General features: G+C 51.3%; 1 protein-coding gene and 1 long non-coding RNA gene across 3 annotated transcripts; one reads left to right on the top strand and one right to left on the bottom strand.

Moving 5' to 3' along the window:
- Nucleotides 1-2714: 2714 nt before the first annotated feature.
- PTGIR (prostaglandin I2 receptor) lies at nt 2715-6151 on the bottom strand. The gene is made up of 2 exons (XM_031963892.1): nt 5080-6151; nt 2715-4066 (listed from the first exon to the last, which is right to left on the bottom strand). Exons 1-2 carry the CDS (start codon nt 5866-5868, stop codon nt 3833-3835), a joined length of 1023 nt encoding a protein of 340 aa, XP_031819752.1. The 5' UTR covers nt 5869-6151; the 3' UTR covers nt 2715-3832.
- Nucleotides 5762-17775, top strand: LOC116423043. 2 transcript variants are annotated; one of them, XR_004233530.1, is made up of 3 exons: nt 5762-5842; nt 10571-10827; nt 16307-17775. It is a non-coding gene; the product is annotated as an uncharacterized LOC116423043 (long non-coding RNA). The 2 variants fall into 2 exon arrangements; XR_004233529.1 differs by lacking the exon at nt 16307-17775 and adding an exon at nt 10909-11701.
- Nucleotides 17776-17926: the final 151 nt, after the last annotated feature.

The raw sequence follows: 17926 nt of genomic DNA, 5'->3' as shown, positions 1-17926 counted from the left end.
GTGGGCGCCTCTTGGGGGGCCTACGAATGTGGGCGTATCTCTTGGGGGATACGTAAGAGCCGGAGGCATGTCCTGGGTGACGTGAGGGTGGCTGCCCAGGGGCACTGAGGGGACGGCTCCCTCCGGGCCAGTATCCGGCCAGCACATCTCCCAGAATGCCTCGGGTACAACTGCTGGGGCCTTGGATAACTGAGCGTTTCAATGGCCTCAGAACCCAGAGTGGGGCTTTGGCTGGATGCTGGGGGAGGGGGGGAAGTCTGCCCCCAAAGGCTGGGAGGTCGGAGGGTGGGTGGGGCAAGCTGATGCTGAAAGGAGAGGCTTGGGGCCAAGTCCAGGCTTGGGGACCCAACCTCGTCCTACAGATGGGGAAGATGGGGCCCAGAGAGGAAAGTGGCTGTCACATCCTCGGGTAACCCCCAAACAAGCCTAAGCTGAATGACCAAGTCATGGGCGCCAAGCTGGGCCCCTCCAGGGTGGATGGAGGAGTGGGGGTGGACAGCCTCGGAGCCAAGGACCCTGAACCTCTGGCTCCCGGGGCCTCTGCAGCGTCTTTAAACAGCTTGCACAACTCGCCATCGCCCCGCCCAGAGCCACTCATTGGTAAAGTCCAAGCCTGGTCTGGCCGGGGACCTGAGGGGCCCCCAAAAGGGACAAGGCAGCTCCCATGGGGGACAGAAGAACACCCCAAAGAGGGAAAAGGGTCTTCTCCAGATCACACTGCGAGAGACCCCAGAGACGAGGCTCCCTCTCCTCTCAGGATCCTGGAGCTGGCAGGGACCTAAGGGGGGGCCAGCCCACCCCTCATTCACAGATGAGCAAACTGAGGCCCCAGATAGTCAAGCACTTGCCCAAGGTCTCACTTGTTTTGTCAGAGATGAGATTGGAGTAGGGGCCTCTGCTCCAGAGCTAGTGCTTCCGGGCCCCAAATCCCACTCCCCAAGCCCCACCCCAGGCCTCCTGGGCGTTCTGACCAGTCAGGGCTCCCCCTGCCACGTCCGAGGGCTCGGGGTCCACGGGTTTCACATCCACCTCGCCTGTCCTCGATGCCAGCCGGGAGTCGGTGGGGTTTCAGCACCCCCATCCATCTCCTTCCACCTCGTTCCCAGCATTGAACACTTGCCAAACATCAGAGGGACTGTAAGGGGCCATCCAGACCAGCCCCCCAAAAGGACCAGGCTGGGCACAGCCCGGGAAAGAAAGGACTTCCTGCCCCCACAAACGTTCATCAGCCGTGGCCTCTAGGGGCTGTGAGACATTCTGGGCCGCATACAAGGGCAGGGGTCCCGGGAGGTTCCTCCTGGCTCTTGGGGGTCTGGACCCATCATAGCCCCTCCCCAGGGCAGCGTCTTAAACACTGTGATCATCAGAGCTTCTCTCCCACGGTGGGATGGCAGGCTACGGGCATTGTACAGATGAGCAAGTGGGCTCGGGGCTTAAATGGGCCCACGACTGGGACTCCTCAGAGGGAGGGTTTGGATCCAGCCTTTGTGACACCGTGTCCAGGACGGAAAAGGCTGGACATCCCTGTGCTGAGGACCCTCCCAGCTCTGATACCCTGGGTTCTAAGGGCCCTCCCAGCCCCAACATCCCCTGTTCTAAGCTTCTTCCCAGCCCTGACACCCACTGTTCTAAGGGCCCTCCCAGCTCTGATACCTTGGGTTCTAAGGGCCCTCCCAGCCCTGATATTCTCTGTTCTAAGGCTCCTTCCCAGCCCCGATGGTCCCTGTTCTAAGGATCCCTCCTAGCCCTGATAATTCTCTGTTCCAAGGGTCCTTCCCAGCCCTGATATTCTCTGTTCTAAGGATCCCTCCCAGCCCTGATAATTCTCTGTTCCAAGGGTCCTTCCCACCCCTGATAATCTCTGTTCTAAGGCTCCTTCCCAGCCCTGCCGGTCCCTGTTCTAAGGGTCCTTCCCAGCCCTGACGGTCCCTGTTCTAAGGGTCCTTCCCAGCCCTGATGATCCCTGTTGCAAGGGCCCTTTATACTCCATCGTATGCTGTCTTAGAACACTCCACCTGACACTACTGTTCTGTGACTTTGGAACCTTACATTTATCTAGTCCAACTGGGCAAAGGAACAGACCCAAAGTAACGTGACCTGCCCAAGATCACATCGGGCATGAAGTGGCCCCAGAAGAACCAAGGGCTTGCTAGTTCTTGGGCCACAAGCCAGACTTGGGGGCTCTTGGCCCGTGGTCCTTCCAACGCCACTGGGTTGGAACCTAGAATTCCTGCAGAGCCCTAGCCAGCCTAGGAGTCTCCGGAGGAGAGGGGGGCTGCCGCCCTCCCCACGCCCCTCGCCCAGCCCCGAAGCTTGTTTGGCTGGCCAGAAAGTGTCCCCCAGTGGCCGATGGGAAGCCTGCCCAGGCCCTGTCGATCCTGGGTCTTGCTGACCCAACTGCCGAGTCTGAGCGAGCTGGGCTCAGAAGAAGGAGGTGTGGGGCTGAGGGTGGGGCCCCCATCAGGAAAAGGGAAGTGGGATTCTGCCCTTTTATCTCCTCAGCCTCCAGCCAAGATGCCAATTCATCATTCCCTCTGGCGCTCCAGATTAGGGGCCCCCAAAAGCGGGCAGCCGCCCCCCCACACACCGGGGACTGGGAATTGGGGCAAGAGAACAGCCACTTGGAGAAGCTGGGGGAGAGGCTGGCCCGAGACTCGGCGTTCCCCAGGGCCACAGATGCTCAGGGAGAAATGAGTGCTTGGAGATCCCCAGGGTTTTGCCTGTAAATAAGCTCGCGATGCCCATTTATTTGTGACGCGGAGGCTTAGTGCTGTGGGTCTCTTGGCCCTTTTCCCAATGTCTGGATGGGAACATGCTTCCGTGACAGAACCACCCTCTCTGCCCGCCCCACCCCCACGCTGCCACTGCCCTCTGCTTTCCTGCTTGGACTCGGCCGCTCCCTTTTCATCCCTGACAAGCCCCACAGCTCACCCCCAGCCACCAGCCCACTCCATCCTCTTCCTCCTGGCATCCCTTTCACCATCTCCCCTGGGGAAACCTTGATTAGGGACAGGGGCCGGGGCTGGAGTCCATGAGATGACTTTTCAGCGGGTGCTGATGGTGGTGGGAACCCTTGAGATGTGGGGGTCTCCCACCCTGGAGAGGGGGAGGTCCACCCGTGGGGAAGATGGCAGGGATCGGTCCTGGGCGGGGGGCTTCACGCTGAGGGTACAGAAGCCGTTGAGAACCTCCCTGCTTTTCCAAATATTTAGACAGTGAGATGGAGAGCTTTGGGAGTGTTGGGCCAGGCCGAGCTGGGGCAAGGGACCAGAGGAGCTGGTTATTTTAAGATCACTATTCTTTTTGGGTTCCAGGACAAACTTTGTCCCCTTCTTTCTCTGTCGTCCGGCCTCTATGGGGGCAGCTACTTACCGGGGCGAGTGCCGGGGCAAAGCCCGAGCCTGGAGGATTGTGCAGACCCTGGCAGGGCGGATGCCCGGGTCCCTGGGCTAACACTGAGGAAAGCGGCCATATCTGTCCCCGGGCTCCCGCCCTGGCTGAGCCCCACCCAAGCAGCTGCCTGTGGCCCCGAGAAGCTCATCCGCTCTTGAAGCTGGAAGGGTCCTTGGGAGCTATTCTAGGGTTGCCTTTTCCACAGGAGAAAACTCAGATGGGGCAGGGACAGAGAGGCACACAGAGAGTTGAGATTTGGTCCGTTTCTGACATGGGTTGGGGGGCAAGGGGCCGACTCTGCCTTGGGTACCAACAATCTGTCCTCCCTCCTAGATCCATCCCAGTGAGCCCAGCCCTCCCTCCCCCCTCCCCCAGTCTGGCAAGAGCTGAGTCGGTAAATGGAGGCTGGGGGATGGAACAAGAGCAGGTGCCTGGCGCTTCATCCCTGGGTTGTGTCGGGAAAAGGGAAATTATGGACCTTAACAGCTGCGGGCCCCCTGGGCGGGGCTTGGCGGAGGCTGCAGAGCACCTGCTGGAGCCTTCGGAAAACGGCTTTTCTGAACAGGATGAACACCCAGGGGTCCAGGATGGGGTTGAAGGCACTGAATCGGAAAGCAGTGAGGTCGCCCCCGTCCTTGGGGTCAGGTTTGAAAGCCTGTCTGAAGCCACGAATCTGGGGGAGGGAGGAGACCGAGGGAACAGGTTAGTGGGCCCGCAGGACACCTGGGGTCACACCTATCCTGCTGCTTCTCTGTCTTTGGGGGACCCAGAAGCCCTAGCTCTCAGTTTCCCCATCTCCTCCCGTTCTGAGCCCCTCCCTCCACCCAAAACCAAGCTGGGGTCGAAGGCGTCCTGCCCTCCCAGGAGTCAAACCAGGTACCCCCAACTTCCCCAGAGTGGAAACTGGGCCAGAGGGCTGAAGTAATTCACCCGATGATCACGAGGCAGGGGAAATTACACAAATTACAAAACCGAGTTTTAACCCGGGCCTTCTGACTAAAATCATCCGGCGGATACTTCCTCTCCCTGCCTGCTTCTCCGCACCCCGCCCCGTGGCTCCCACATCCTCGCTTCTCGGGCGAGGGGAACAAGGGGTCAAGAGGGAGCGATAAGAGAGGGAAGGAGAGTAACTCAGAGGGAGGGGGAGCCAACCGCGAAGAAGGGGCGCCCCGGGCGCCGAGAGCCGGGATCTCGTGCCCGGCGAGGTTCGGAGGACCTCGAGGACACCGGGGGCGGGGGGGAGCGGTGTTAGAGGCTCAGCGCTCGGGGGGACTTCAGAGGTCATCTGCCCCCCCACCCCACCGCTAGCCAAGCCGTCCGGCACTCGCCACCTCTTCCCCTTTTCACAAGGAGCGAGGAGCGGAAGCCGAGGTTTTCCCACCACAAAGCACCCCTGAGGCCAGACGCGGAGCGAGCCCCAGGTGAGCAGCCGAGTCACCACTGCCCCAGAGCGCGGGGCGAGAGGGGGACTTCGGGCTGCAGAACAGCGCGGGAGGGGAGGGGGCGAGGGAGCGGAGGTCCTCCGGAAAGCGGCGGAGAGTCCGGGTTCGAGGGCGTCGTAGGGCCCTTGGCGGGTGCCGGAGGCCCGGGGCGGCCGGGGCTTGGCGCCCGGGCCAGGTGCGCTGAGTGACAGCAGCCGGGAAGCGGCGCCGCTCCCTCCCCGGCCCCCCTCTCCGGGGCTCTCACCGTCAGGGGCAGCGAGCAGATGGCCAGGATGCCCGTGGTGAGCGCCAGCAGGATCAGGTGGTCCAGCTCGTCCTCGCCGTCGCGCGGCCCGGGCCCGGCCCGGCCCGGCGCCAGGGAGCCCCGCCGCCGCCGCTGCTCGCGGTACATCCGCCACAGGCTCCGGGTGACGGAGCCGTTGCACAGCACGATGGCCCCCACCAGCAGCGCCACCAGGGCGGCATAGGCCAGCGAGAAGGCGCGCACGGCCGCCTCGTCGGAGCGCATCTGGATGAAGCACCAGCTGCCGGGGCAGTACTGCTGGTGGCGGCCCAGGCCCAGCAGCGGCAGCGAGCAGAAGAGCGCGCAGAAGGCGTAGATGGCGGGCAGCGCCCGCTTGGCGTAGCGGCAGCTGTTGAGCTGGGCGTAGCGGTAGGGGTGGCTCAGCGCCAGGCAGCGCTCCACCGCCATGGCCCCCAGGATCAGCGTGGAGGCCAGGCCGAAGAAGGTCATGGCGAAGGCGAAGCAGTGGCACAGCCCCGGGCCGCGGGCCAGCCCCACCAGCGAGCTGTTCCGGGCGTACGCCACGAAGACGGCGGGGCTCAGGAAGCATGTGCCCAGCAGGTCGGTGCCCGCCAGGCCCGTGACCAGCACGGCGAAGGCCGAGGAGCGCGCGCGCAGCACCCGCCGCCGCGCCGCCAGGATGCCCAGGGCCAGCCCGTTGCCCACCACCCCGGCCACAAACATCAGCGCGCTGGTCACCGGCCCCCCGTTGCCCTGGACGTAGGTGAGGTTCTTGCACTGCTCGGGCATCCCGGGAGGGCGGGGAGCTGCCTCCGGGCTCGGGGCCCCCGGCGGCGGCGGGGGGGGACGGGGAAGGGGGGCGGCGGCGGCTCCGGGCCCCGCTCCCGACGGCGCCCTGAAACCGCTCCCTGCTCTCGGCTGCCGGCTGCTCCGGTTCCCCTCGCGGAGAGCGCCCTCACCTCTCTCCCAGCATTGCTGCGGAACGTCTTGGGCTGCCCATGGTCTGCTCTGAGTCTGACTCAACTCTCCCTGTGCACTCTCTCTCCTTCCCTAGGTTCTGTATGCACCTCCCCTCCCCTCCTTCCTCCCTCCCTCCCTCCCTCCCTCCTCCTCCTTCCCCTCTCCCTCCCTTCCTCCCTCCCTCTCCTCTCAATCTCTCTCTCTCTCTCTGTCTCTCCCCTTTCCCTTCACTTCGTCCCTCCCTCCTTCTCTCTGTCTGTCTCTGTTTCTCTCTCTCTCACTTTTTCTCTCTCTTCCTCCCCTTCTGTCTCTGTGTCTCCTCTTTCTCTGTCTCTGTTTTCCCTTTGCGCGCTCTCTCTCTCTCTCTCTCTCTGTCTCTCTCTCTCCTTCTCTTCATTTCCTCCCTTCCTCTCTCCTGCCTTCTCTCTCTCCTCTCACTCTCCCCTCCCTCTTTCTCTCTGTCTCTGTTTCTCCTTTCTCTCTTCTTCTCTTTGTCTCTTCCTTTCTGTCTGTGTCTCCTCTCTATCTCTTCCCTTTGCTCTCTCTCTTTCTCCCTTACCTCTGACTCCCTTCTTTCTGTCTTTCTCTCCTCTCTCCCTCCCTCCCTTTCTCTCTGTCTCCCCTCTTTCTCCCTCCCACTCTCTCTCTGTTCTCCTTCCCTCTTCTCTTTCTCTTCCTTTCTGCTTCTCTGTCTCCTCTCTGTCTCTGCTTTCTCTCTCTCTCTTCCCTTTGCTCTCTATTTCTTTCTCTCTCTTTCTCCCCTCCCCTTCACTCCCTCTCTCCCTCCTTCTCTGTCTCTTTTTCACCTCTCTCCCTCCCTCTCCCTGTCTCTCCTCTCTTCTCCTCTCCCTCTCTCCTTCCCTCCCTCTCTCGGTCTGTTTCTCCTCCCTCTCTCTCTTCTTTGACTCTTCCTCTGTCTCTGTGTCTCCTCTCTCTCTGTCTCTGCTTTCTCTCTGTCTTTCTCTCTCTCCTCTATCTCTCCCTTTCTTTGCCTCTCTGTTTCCATCTCTTTTTGTCTCTCTCGCTCTCTTTCTCTGTCTCCTCCCCCCACTCCCTCCCTACCTTCCTCTCTCCTTCCTCTGTCTCTGTCTCGCTTTCCTCTAACTCTTCCTCTCTCTGTCTGTCTCTCTGTCTCTCATTTCTGTCTCTGTCTCTCTCTCTCTCTCTGTCGCCTCTCCCCACTCCCTCCCTTCCTTCCTCTCTGACTCCTCTGTCTCTTTCTTCTCTCTATCTCTTCCTCTCTCTGTCTCTGTCTCTCAGTTCTGTCTCTGTCTCTCTGTCTCCTCTCCCCACTCTCTTCCTCCTCTGTCTCTCCTTTCACTCTCTCTCCTCTATCTCTCCCTCTCTGTCTCTCTCTCTGTGTCTCCTTCCCCCATCCCTCCCTTCCTTCCTCTCTCTCTCCTGTCTCTTTCTTCTATCGCTCCCTCTCTCTCTGTCTCTCCCTCTCTGTCTCTCTCTCTCTGTGTCTCCTTCCCCCCTCCCTCCCTTCCTTCTTCTCTCTCCTGTCTCTTTCTTCTCTCTATCGCTCCCTCTCTCTCTGTCTCTCCCTCTCTGTCTCTGTGTGCGTCTCTCCCTCTCTGTCTGTGTGTGTGTGTGTCTCTCCCTCTTTTACAATTTCTCTCTGTCTCTCATCTCTCTGTATTGCTCCCTTATCTTTTATTTCTTGTTATATCTCTTCTAGGAATCTGTCCTGTTCTCTGCCTTTTTCCTGCCTCTCTTCCCTGTGACTCTCTCGCCGCCTCTTGTCTGTCTCTGCTGTCCGTCCGGCTTTGCCCTTTGCTTTCCTCTCCATCCCTCCTTTCTCCCTCGCTCACTCCTCCATCTCACTCGATTTCCCCTGTGCTATTTTTTGTTTCCTCTCTCAGCCTCCGCCCCATCTCCCTCCCTCCCTCCATCTTCCTCCTTCCTCTGCTCCCCACCCCATCATCCCCATCCAGCTCCCTCCCTCCATCGCTCCCTCCCCCGCCTCTCCTCTCCACTTCTGTCATTTCCCTCAAACTCTTGTTTCTCCTCTTTTTCTGGCAGTGCACTTCTCCCCCACCACGTTTATCTCCTAAATCCCCAGCCCACATCTGTCTCTCCCCCACACCCCCTTCTTTTCCACTCTTTGCCTCATCCTTTCATTTCTCCCCACATACTGACCTCCATCCCTCTCCCTCTGCTCCTCCTTCCATGTCTCTACCCCACACCCCCCAAGTCCCCCTCCCCTCCACATCAATCTCTGCTCCATGTTGGCATTTCCCATTGCTACCACCTGGACCTCCTCATCCCATTCCCCCCCCCCCCCCCCCCCCCCCCCCCCCCCTCCTCCCCCACCCAACCTTCCCCATTTTTCCTGCCTTTCTCACTGTCCCCCCAGAACCCATCCCCTCCTGTCTTCTCCCCCCACCCCCATCCTCTCCTAAGGGAACCTTCAGCTCTAAAGAGAACAGCCAATGAGCGGCCAGTGATTCTTTTTGGGATAAGATCGTCCAATCAGAAGGGGGGGTGGCAAAAGGCCAGCTGAGAAGGAGGGAGGTCAGGGTTTCTGGATCTCTTCTGGGCTCTGGCCGGGGAGATGAGGATGCCGTCCAGAAGTTGGGAAATAACCAGGAAATGCCTTTCCGCCTTAATGTATTCCAGGGGCCATGAGCTCTCTCAGCCCCTTTCACCCCAACCGGAGAGGGAGGCAGAGCGGGAAGTTGGAGGGAGAGAATCTTGATTTCCTCCAGCTAAGTACTTGGAGATCCCCTTTAAGGAGCCTCAAAGGAGAAGGTTGCCTGAGGAGAAGAGGTCACAGCTGGAATATATTTGAACCACCAGTTTTCCTGGGGAGGGAAATGGAGACTTCCACACAACTTCCAACCCCCCCCCCTCCCTTCTTTTCATGAATCCCAGGCTCTGGGATGGAATTTCCAAGAATAATATTTGGGGCCCCGGAAGGTCTGCAGTGCCCTCACCACTCACTGGCTCCTTCCCCTAGGATGGGGGTAGGGCAGCGGGGGCCGACAGCTGGAAGAGCCCGGCTAGCTGAGATTCCCTACCTTCCCACACATCCCTCTCTTGATGGTCAAAATGGAATGAGTCCGGATTGAGAGCACAAAAACCTGAGTTATGGCTCCGGCTCCCGTCTCTCCCCCCTCAAGGGGTCATTGCCCCCCTCAACCTCCTTTCCTCCCCTATCAGTCGATGGCGTTGGGCCAGACAGACTAAATGAGTCCTCAGCCCGTGTCCAGAAGAAGAGAAGGATCCAGGGGCCCCCTCAGATAAGGTGACGTCCTTCCCCACAATGGAGACGATTCTCCCAGACCCTAGATTGCACCACAGTCCTGCTCTGCAAATAAAGTCCTATCTCCCCCTACTTGCTGCCTCCCTCCCTTCCTATCTTCTGCATCCAGCTGGCATCCCACGCTTCCAGCAGAAACGGGGTTCCGAAAGAAAGACACCGGCCCAGAGACTGACAGCTCCGGAAGTCTTGGCCCTTTAGCCCACTTCTGTTGCCCTGACTCTTCATCCCAGGGCACCTTCTGCTTCTGAGGTGAATGGGATGATGGGGGACAGATTAGAAACTGGAGGTCTCTGGTCCCAGCCTGGTCTGCTGCCAGCTGTATGTGCCTGCAAAACAGCCCTTCCCCCTTCTGGGCCTCTTCTCTGGAAAATATGGAGAGGCTCAGGCAGCTCTCCTTCCATCTGGGAGAATCCAGGCTTCTCTGACTGGGAGATTGGAAGGACATGATCTGATTAGTTCCTAATATTCTAGCATCCCAATCCCGAGCATCCTTCATCCTGAGCCTCTCGTAACTCTGTGCGCTTGGGAGTTTCTCTCGTTTTGTCATTCTCGGCTCATCCCGTTTGGGCTCCAAGCCGATGACATCCTGTGATTCTGTAAGAGGCACTGGGAGTACTAAAGAGCCTGGCTCCTCTGCATCCCAGCTAATGGGCCCTGGGGAGGAAGGGGCTATGCCCCAAGCTAGGAAGTCTTGAGACTCAGCTTCCTGGTAGTCTCTGGTCCCCTGCCAGCCCCCACCCCAGACACTTTCCTTGGAAGCTCAGGATTGGGGTGGGTTCCACATGCCCCCTGACTAAATCATTTTCCCTACACAGACCGGGGGGGGGGGGCATCACTCTCAGTTCACATGGGTAACCAGGGGGCCCTCAGTAACCTGGGTGCTTAGTGTGTAGGTGGAGAAGAGGGGAGATTTCCGGAGGAGCAGGGACCAGGAAGTCCTTAGGGACAGTGAGTCAGCAGAGGCAATGGCCTGAAAAAGAAACGGCCCCTGTCAAGGAATTGGTCTCAGGCCTTCCGAATCCCTAGGCCAGAGCAGAAGAGCAGAGGAAATCCTGGGCTCACAGGTTTGGACGGAGACCCTCGTCCAACCATGGTGGGAAATAGAGATCCCCTTCCCTACCTGGATCTCATCCTAATCTAGGGAGGCCGGGGAAATCTGGAGGGACCGACTGACCCTCCTTAAGGTGGTTTAGTGGAAAGCCTCAGGACTTGAACCCTGCTCTATTTATCACCTGGTTTTGAAGTGTATTTCTTAACCTCCAGACCTCAGCTTCCTCACTGGGCTAAGCCATCTCTAAGGGACTTTCCAGAGTCAGATCCCACGATTAGCCCAGGATATCAGACCCAGAGCAGCCTTCCCTTCTGCCAGCCTCCCCTCCTCCTCCATACCAGTAAAGATCCCGTACTGACAACTGGCAGCACAGCCTGATATCTGACACTTTCGAAGTTCCACCAGCCTCCTGGCCTCTTACCCACCCCCACTCCCGGGCGGGAGTTCTTCCTGTGCTTGCATTCATCAGGTAGGTCACAGTTTCTCTAGCCTTGCTCAGGCTCCTAATGCCACCTGGCTTGAAATGGCTCTTTCTCTGTGCCCATCCCAGCTCTCCTCCAACAAGATCCTTCCACCTGGACATGAACCCTCCTTCCTTGGAGCTAGCGTGGCTCGGTCTACCACTGTCCACCCAGAACTGAAGTTCTTAACCCCATGGGATCCATGAACTTGGACGAGAAAAAAATACTTTATTTTCATTGTCATCTCACTGAAACTGAACATTTCCTTCAATCAGAACTTGGTGAAAACATAGTAAAGTCATTTTGGGTCCTCTTGGAGAACAAAGGGCAGCAGCCAACAGCCAAGACAACGAGCACTATCAGCAGTCTCCGAGACTTAATCGCTGATAGAAATTGGAGATATTTTCATATCACGTGACAGTGGCCACAGATTATCTCAGAATAATCCTCTCTTGTCATCACTGCTTCAGAATGACTGTAGCTATTAAACCCACTTCTAGATCTTATGTGCCCGGCCTTCTGATCTGCAGATTGTATTTCCAAAGGATGGCTCTCCTCTCTGATCGTACAAATTTTCTTTTCTGCTTTTAAAAACATGATCTGAGAAGAGTGTCAAACGTCAAACCTCCCTATTTCTCCTGGAACTTAATGAATCATCTTAGAGTTTAAAGGAACCACATAGGTTGTATATTCCAGTGATGTCAAACTGAAATAGAAAGGAGGGGGCAGTTTGGAAAAGGAGGAGGCATTAAACCCGTAAGCCTCATATTGACTTAGAAGCCCACATATTAACTAAATTAACTAAATAGCATCATCAGATTCCAGGCCAACACTTTTTTAAAAATTTTAATAGTATTTTATTTTTCTGAATACATGCAAAGATGATAGTTAACATTTCCCTTTACAAAACCTTATGTTTCCAATTTTTCTTCCTCTTCTCCCCTTCCCCTCCCCAAGACAAGAAATCCAAAATAGATTAAAATCTAAGTAGTTAATACTTATGATTTGCAATAAACAATCCTTCTCTTCAAGATGTTTAATTGGTTATTGCAGTTTACCTGGTAGATGAGCTTATCTCCTCTACTATAGACATGAGACTCACAAATGCATCAGTCACTTTTATGCCTGGGTTGGTGGTTTCCCATTTTGAAGTTGTCAACTCATACAACTCGGGATCCACACCTTTTAGTATAAAATGACAGTCAGTGATGGTAGGATAAAACATGAGTGATTTCTTCTAAATATATTTCCCTATTTATCAATATGTGCAAAAAAAAAAAAAAATCAGATCAAAAGGGGAAAAAAACACGAGAAAGAAAAAAAAAAAACACAAACAAACAAACAATCAACCACAATGACAAGGTGAAAATACTATGTTTCAATCCACATTCAGTTCCCATAGTCCTTTCTCTGGCTGCAGATGACACTTTCCATGCCAAATCTATTGGAACTGCCGTGAATCACCGCATTGTTGAAAAGAGCCAAGTCCATCTCAGTTGATCATCACATAATCTCGTTGCTGCTTGTACCATGTTTTCTTGGTTCTGCTCACCTCACTTAGTGCATGTAAGTTTTTCCAGGCTTCTCTGAAATCAGCCAGGTCCAACACTCTTTGGAACACACAAACTGATTTAAAAACAGAAGAGTTGGAGCAGCCAGGTGGTGCAGTGGATAGAGCACCAGCCCTGAAGTCAGGTAGGACCTGAGTTCAAATTTGACCTCAGACACTTAACTTTTCAATTGTGTGATCCTGGGCAAGTCACTTAAACCCAATTGCCTTGCAAAAAGGAAAGACAAAACAAACAAAAAAATAGGAGAGTTGTCTCTTTAGTGACGAGCAAATTGAGTACACCAGGAGAGATGTTTCAAAGAAATACTTTTAATTTGCCTAGAAGTGATTTATTCCCCATTCCCCATATTCCTCTCCCCCTTCAGGTTGTGGGAGTCAGAGCATCAGAAGCTGGAAGCATCTAGACACTAGAGACAGAACCTGCAGAATCCCAGACAAAAATAGGCAGAGACGGCATCTCAAAGTAATAAGCAGAGAATCTGGGCAGGAGAGAAATGGAAAATAACATCTCCCAGGAGAAAACCAAAGTGGTTCCTGACCCTAAGTTCCTTGGTTGCCTGCTTCTAAAGCCGCTGAAAGACATTACGGATGTTGGCAAGACAATTCTTTCCCTTTCCCCCAACGATTTTGAAAATGGAGAACAGCTTTTTGTCGCAACAGATTAGATACCCATCAACTGGGGAATAGCTAAACAAATTATGGCTCGTTAATGTAATGGAATATTACTGTGCTGTAAAACACAACAAATATAGAGAAGTATGGAAAGAGCCAGATCAACAGATGCAAAGTGAAGTAGCAAACACAATGGTTCAGTCAGTAAAACACTTATTAGGAACCTGTTAAGTGTCAGACACCGGGGAGACAAAGAAAGACAAAAGACAGCTCCTATCCCCAAGGAGCTTACATTCTAACAGGGAACTCGATAGGCAAATTATACAGGATAAGAAATTAGTAACACAGCAAAGGCTTTAGAAATAAGAGAGATTGGAAAGGACTTCCTGTAGAAGGTTTTGCCAAGGTGAATATTGAAAACTATCTTTGCATATATTTGGAAAAATAAAATGCCATTAAAAAAAAGACTTCTTTATGAACTGATGTTGAATGAACAAGCAGAACCAGGAATATCATACACAACAACAGCAAAGATGCGATGATTAACCACGAAGGACTTGGTTCTCCTCAGTGGTTCAGTGATCCAAAGAATCCCTTTGGACTTTGGACACAAAATGCCATCTGTATACAGAAGAGCTACGAAGATTGAATGTAAATCAATAATGCTATGTTCACTTCTTTTTTCTGGGTTTTTTTTTTTAATCTCTTCCATGGTTTTTCCCTTTTGCTCTGATTTTTCTCTTCCAGCACGATTCATAAAGCAATACTATATATTATATATAAATAATATAGTTAAATATATAAATTAAATTAAATGTTAAATAATATATAATATAAATAATAAATATAATAAAAAATAATTTAAAAAAAGGCTTCTAGTGGAAGATGAGAATCTGGCTAGGACTTGGAGAAAGTCAGGAGTCAAGGATGAGGAAGGAAGAACATATCAGGCTATGGGAGACAGTCAGTGACAATGTCTGCAGCAGAAAAATGAAGAGAGTTTTTCATTCAGAGAACAGCCTGGAGGCCAGTGGCACTGAATTTGAAGAGCATACTTGGGGGTGAGAGTAAGGTTTAAGATACCAAAGGAAGGCCAGGTTTTGAATGCCAGAGGATTTTATATTGGATCCTAGAAGTGAGGGGGAACCAGCAGAGTTTACTGAGAGATGACATGGACATCTGAGTAAAAGCTGGACTGGAGTGGGGAGAGACTTGTGGCAGGCACCCCACTCAGCGGGCTATTGTGGTACTGAGTGTGAGAGAGTCCCTACCTGGCAGTGTCAGGGAAGAGAAAGTGTCATTTGTGAGAGATGATGCAAAGATCGAATCTACGGCCTTTGCAAAAACACAATAAAATATAAAAAACAACATATGCAATATAGGAGGTAAGAAAGAGTGAGTAACCATCAATGGCACTGGATGAATGAGAGGATGGGATTACTCTGAAAAGTTACAGGAAAATTAGAGAGAGGACAGGGCTTGAGGGGAGCCATTACAGTGAGTTCAGTTTGGGATATGTTCAGTTTAAGATGTCTATGGGACATCCAGTTCCAGTTCAAGATGGAGATGTGGAGGCTGGAGATCAGGAGTTAGAGCTGGATAAGTAAATAGAGATCGATGAGATCACCAAGTGAAATAATGGAAGAGGAGAAGGGAAGACCACCCAGAACAGAATCCTGTGGAGCCAGTGGTTAGCAGATCTGACTTAACAAAGAACCAGCAAAAGAGATTGAGGATGTTTATATAAGTAGGAAAAAGAACCAGGAGCAAATAATATCTGGAAAACATGGGCTGAAATATCATTAAGGAGAAGAGGTTGGCCAAAATGTCAAAGGCAGCAGTGAGGTCAAGTAGGATAGAGACTGAGAAAGGGTCGTTCACTTTGGCAACTTAAGAGATCTTAGTTACTTTGGACTCCAGTTTGACTGAAGGGTGACGTCAGAGCCAGACTTCCCAGTGTAAGACAGTGAGAGGAAAGAAAATGGAGGGAATCATTGTCAGTGTGGTTTCAAGGGATTTGGGGAGGAGAGAGAGGGGATGATACCGGAGGGGTCGATGGCTCAGGTGAGGGGTTTTTGAGAATGAGGGAAACCTGGGCATGATTCTAAGCCGCTAGTAGACAAGGGGAGTTTGAGGATTAATGAGAGAGCGGTCGTGACGAAGGAAGCAATCGCTAGAAAAGACGGGATGCAATGGGACTGGGTTATTGAAAGGAATTTGTCTTGGCAAGGAGAAGGCCCGCTCATGGGAGACTGGGCCGAAGGAGGAGAGAGTGGCAGAAGACATCTGGATAACAACAGGAAGAAGCCCCAGCTCTTGGGGAATGGCCCGCACATGGAAAGAATGACCACAAAACAATAGAAAATGAGCGTTGCATTACAGCTGGGGATGCTGTTTTTCCCATGTAGGTTATATGACATGGTCTTTCTAGACATGGCTCTTAGGGAGGCAAAAATAGATCTTTCTAAAGCCTCCTTCCCGTCCCCTTCTCCAAGGGAGACATTAATTCCTGCCAAGAAAAAAAGGTTTGGGGTCATGAGACTGGCCACTCTTCTCTCCTCAGAGAGAGGGGATAAAACGATAGCAATCTGATCCCTTAAGTAGTATTATTATTAAGGACATACACACATACATATATATGTATATACATATAATATATTTCTATCTATCTGTATTAAGTTCAGGTTTTGCTTGGATTGCTGTCCCTTAATGGGGAAAAAGTGCTCCAAGGCTTGACTCTGCTCATCAAATGCCAGTTTCACAAGGAATAAGAGTTTACTGTTGTTTTTGTTCAGTCATTTCAGTTGTGTCCTACTCTGCATGATCCTATTTGGGGTTTTCTTGGCAAAGGTTTTGGAGTGATTTACTGTTTCCTTCTCCAGTTCATTTTATAGAAATGGAAACTGAGGTAAATGGGATGGAGTGACTTAGCCAGGATCACACAGCTAGCAAGTGTCTGAGGTCAGATTTTAATTCAGGGCTTCCTGACTCCAGATCCAACACGCTATCCATTACATCAGCTAACTGAATAAGCATAACATCAGCAAATAAACCCATTTATCCAAATCAATAGCAAACAGAAAACAGAGAAGATATACATATGGGAATATATACCAGACAAATGCAGAGTGAATAAATTCTCCCATTGGAAGCTAGATAATTCAGCTCAAACAAAAGAGAGAGCTCCAGAGCTTATCCAAAGAGAAATTCCTCCAGCTCTCCAGGGGAATAAATTGGGGGGAAAGACATAACTGAGGTTCCAATTCTTCTGTGACAGTTTTTTCCATGTCTTTCTCACCCTTCAGGAATTTGAAGAGAGAATCAAGTGCCTTTTTCTTGAAGATGAAAGCCTAAAAACCATGCCCCCTATTCTCCCAAGCTCTCATCAACTCTGGGTTTCAGAAATTGTGAAAAAATAGAAAAGAAATAATGACGGGCGTGGCTTCAAAGAATGGGAAGATTTGTACCAACATCCTACTCAGCCCCAGAGAAAAAAATTAATGGACTTAAAATGAGGACTAAGGTGTATATTTTTGGACATGGACAATATGGGAATTTGTTTTGTTTAAGTACACATCTTTGTAACAGGTTTTATTTTTCTTGTCTTCTCAATGGAGGGGAGAGGATGCACGATGGTGAGAAGTAGAAAGAAGAGAAGTTAGAATTTGGTAAAAACAAAAATAAAATTTAATTTAAACAAACAAAAAAAAGAAAGCGGGAAACATGGAGTGATTAATCTCCAGTAGAGAGATGTGCCTTATGCAAATAGGTAACATTGACAAAATTATAAAGCACAAGCTTGGCCCCAAAGCAGGTAAATGAGAAAACACTTCCCTTTGCTCCCTTGGATGGATATGGAATACTGTAGATAACATCAGATTTTTTTTTAATGTACTGATTATTGGTTTGTTTTTTCTCTCTTCTCTTTTTCTTTATCTAAAAAAAATTTGTCATTATGAATGATTCCCTGGATAGATGGAGAGGGAAGGATACTAGGGAAAATTGAGGTGAAATAGAATAAAAGATAATAAAAAATCATTTTTTTAAAAATTAGGGGTAAAAATTAAACATTATATAATAGAGATATGTTTTTGCATGTAATCTTCTTTCTGTTCTTTTATGTGGAAGTGTTACTTGGTTTTTGTCAAATTCAGAACAATAAATTAATTATCCTTTTTCAAATGGAGTGCAATAATAGACTCTCATAAAAGGGTATCTAGATACACCAGGAACACTTAAAACCTAAGAATGGGAGTTTCAAAAGTAGGAATTTTCAAGTCTTTAATGAATGGAAATGCTAATGTTGTGTTTTATAAATTTCAATTCTATCTAGCTTTGTTTATTTCTTTGGATCATTTGAAGTTTGGAAGTCTTTCTGATAAATTTATGAAAAAGAATGATGAAGCTAAATGGAACCTAGGCAGATATTGGGAAATTAGAAGTGTTTCCTGGCTCCTGAACAGAGAACTAGATAAGCAGTCTATATTTACCCAAGTGAGAAAGAGGCCTGGAACTATTAACTCAAGTTTGGAGCACCACCTGGTGGTTCATACTGAGTTTTATTCTGACTAGGTATTCCAGGACACACCCCTGAGAGGAACATGGGCGTTGACACCCATCCACCTGCCAAGGAGTGGATCCTTTAGTACTGAGAAAAGTCTTGAACATTTTATACTTAAGGTTGTTTCATTTAGGCTTAATTTCTTTTCCCCCATTTAACTGAAAAATAATTGTCTGAATTTCATTTTTTTGGTTTTGTTTTTGTTTCTTTTATTTTAATGGTATTTTCTTTTTTCTAATTGCATGTAAAAATAGTTTTCAACATTCATTTTTCTCAAATTTTGAATTCCAAAATTTTCTCCCTCCCTCCTTTACTTTTCTCCTCTCCAAAACAGCAAGGAAGCTGATATAGGTTATCTATGAAC

This window comes from Sarcophilus harrisii, chromosome 3 (assembly GCF_902635505.1).
Source record: "Sarcophilus harrisii chromosome 3, mSarHar1.11, whole genome shotgun sequence".
Classification (NCBI taxonomy): Eukaryota; Metazoa; Chordata; class Mammalia; order Dasyuromorphia; family Dasyuridae; genus Sarcophilus; species Sarcophilus harrisii.
The sequence above is the reverse complement of the archived record's forward strand: the minus strand, read 5'-3'. Positions and strand labels throughout refer to the sequence as shown.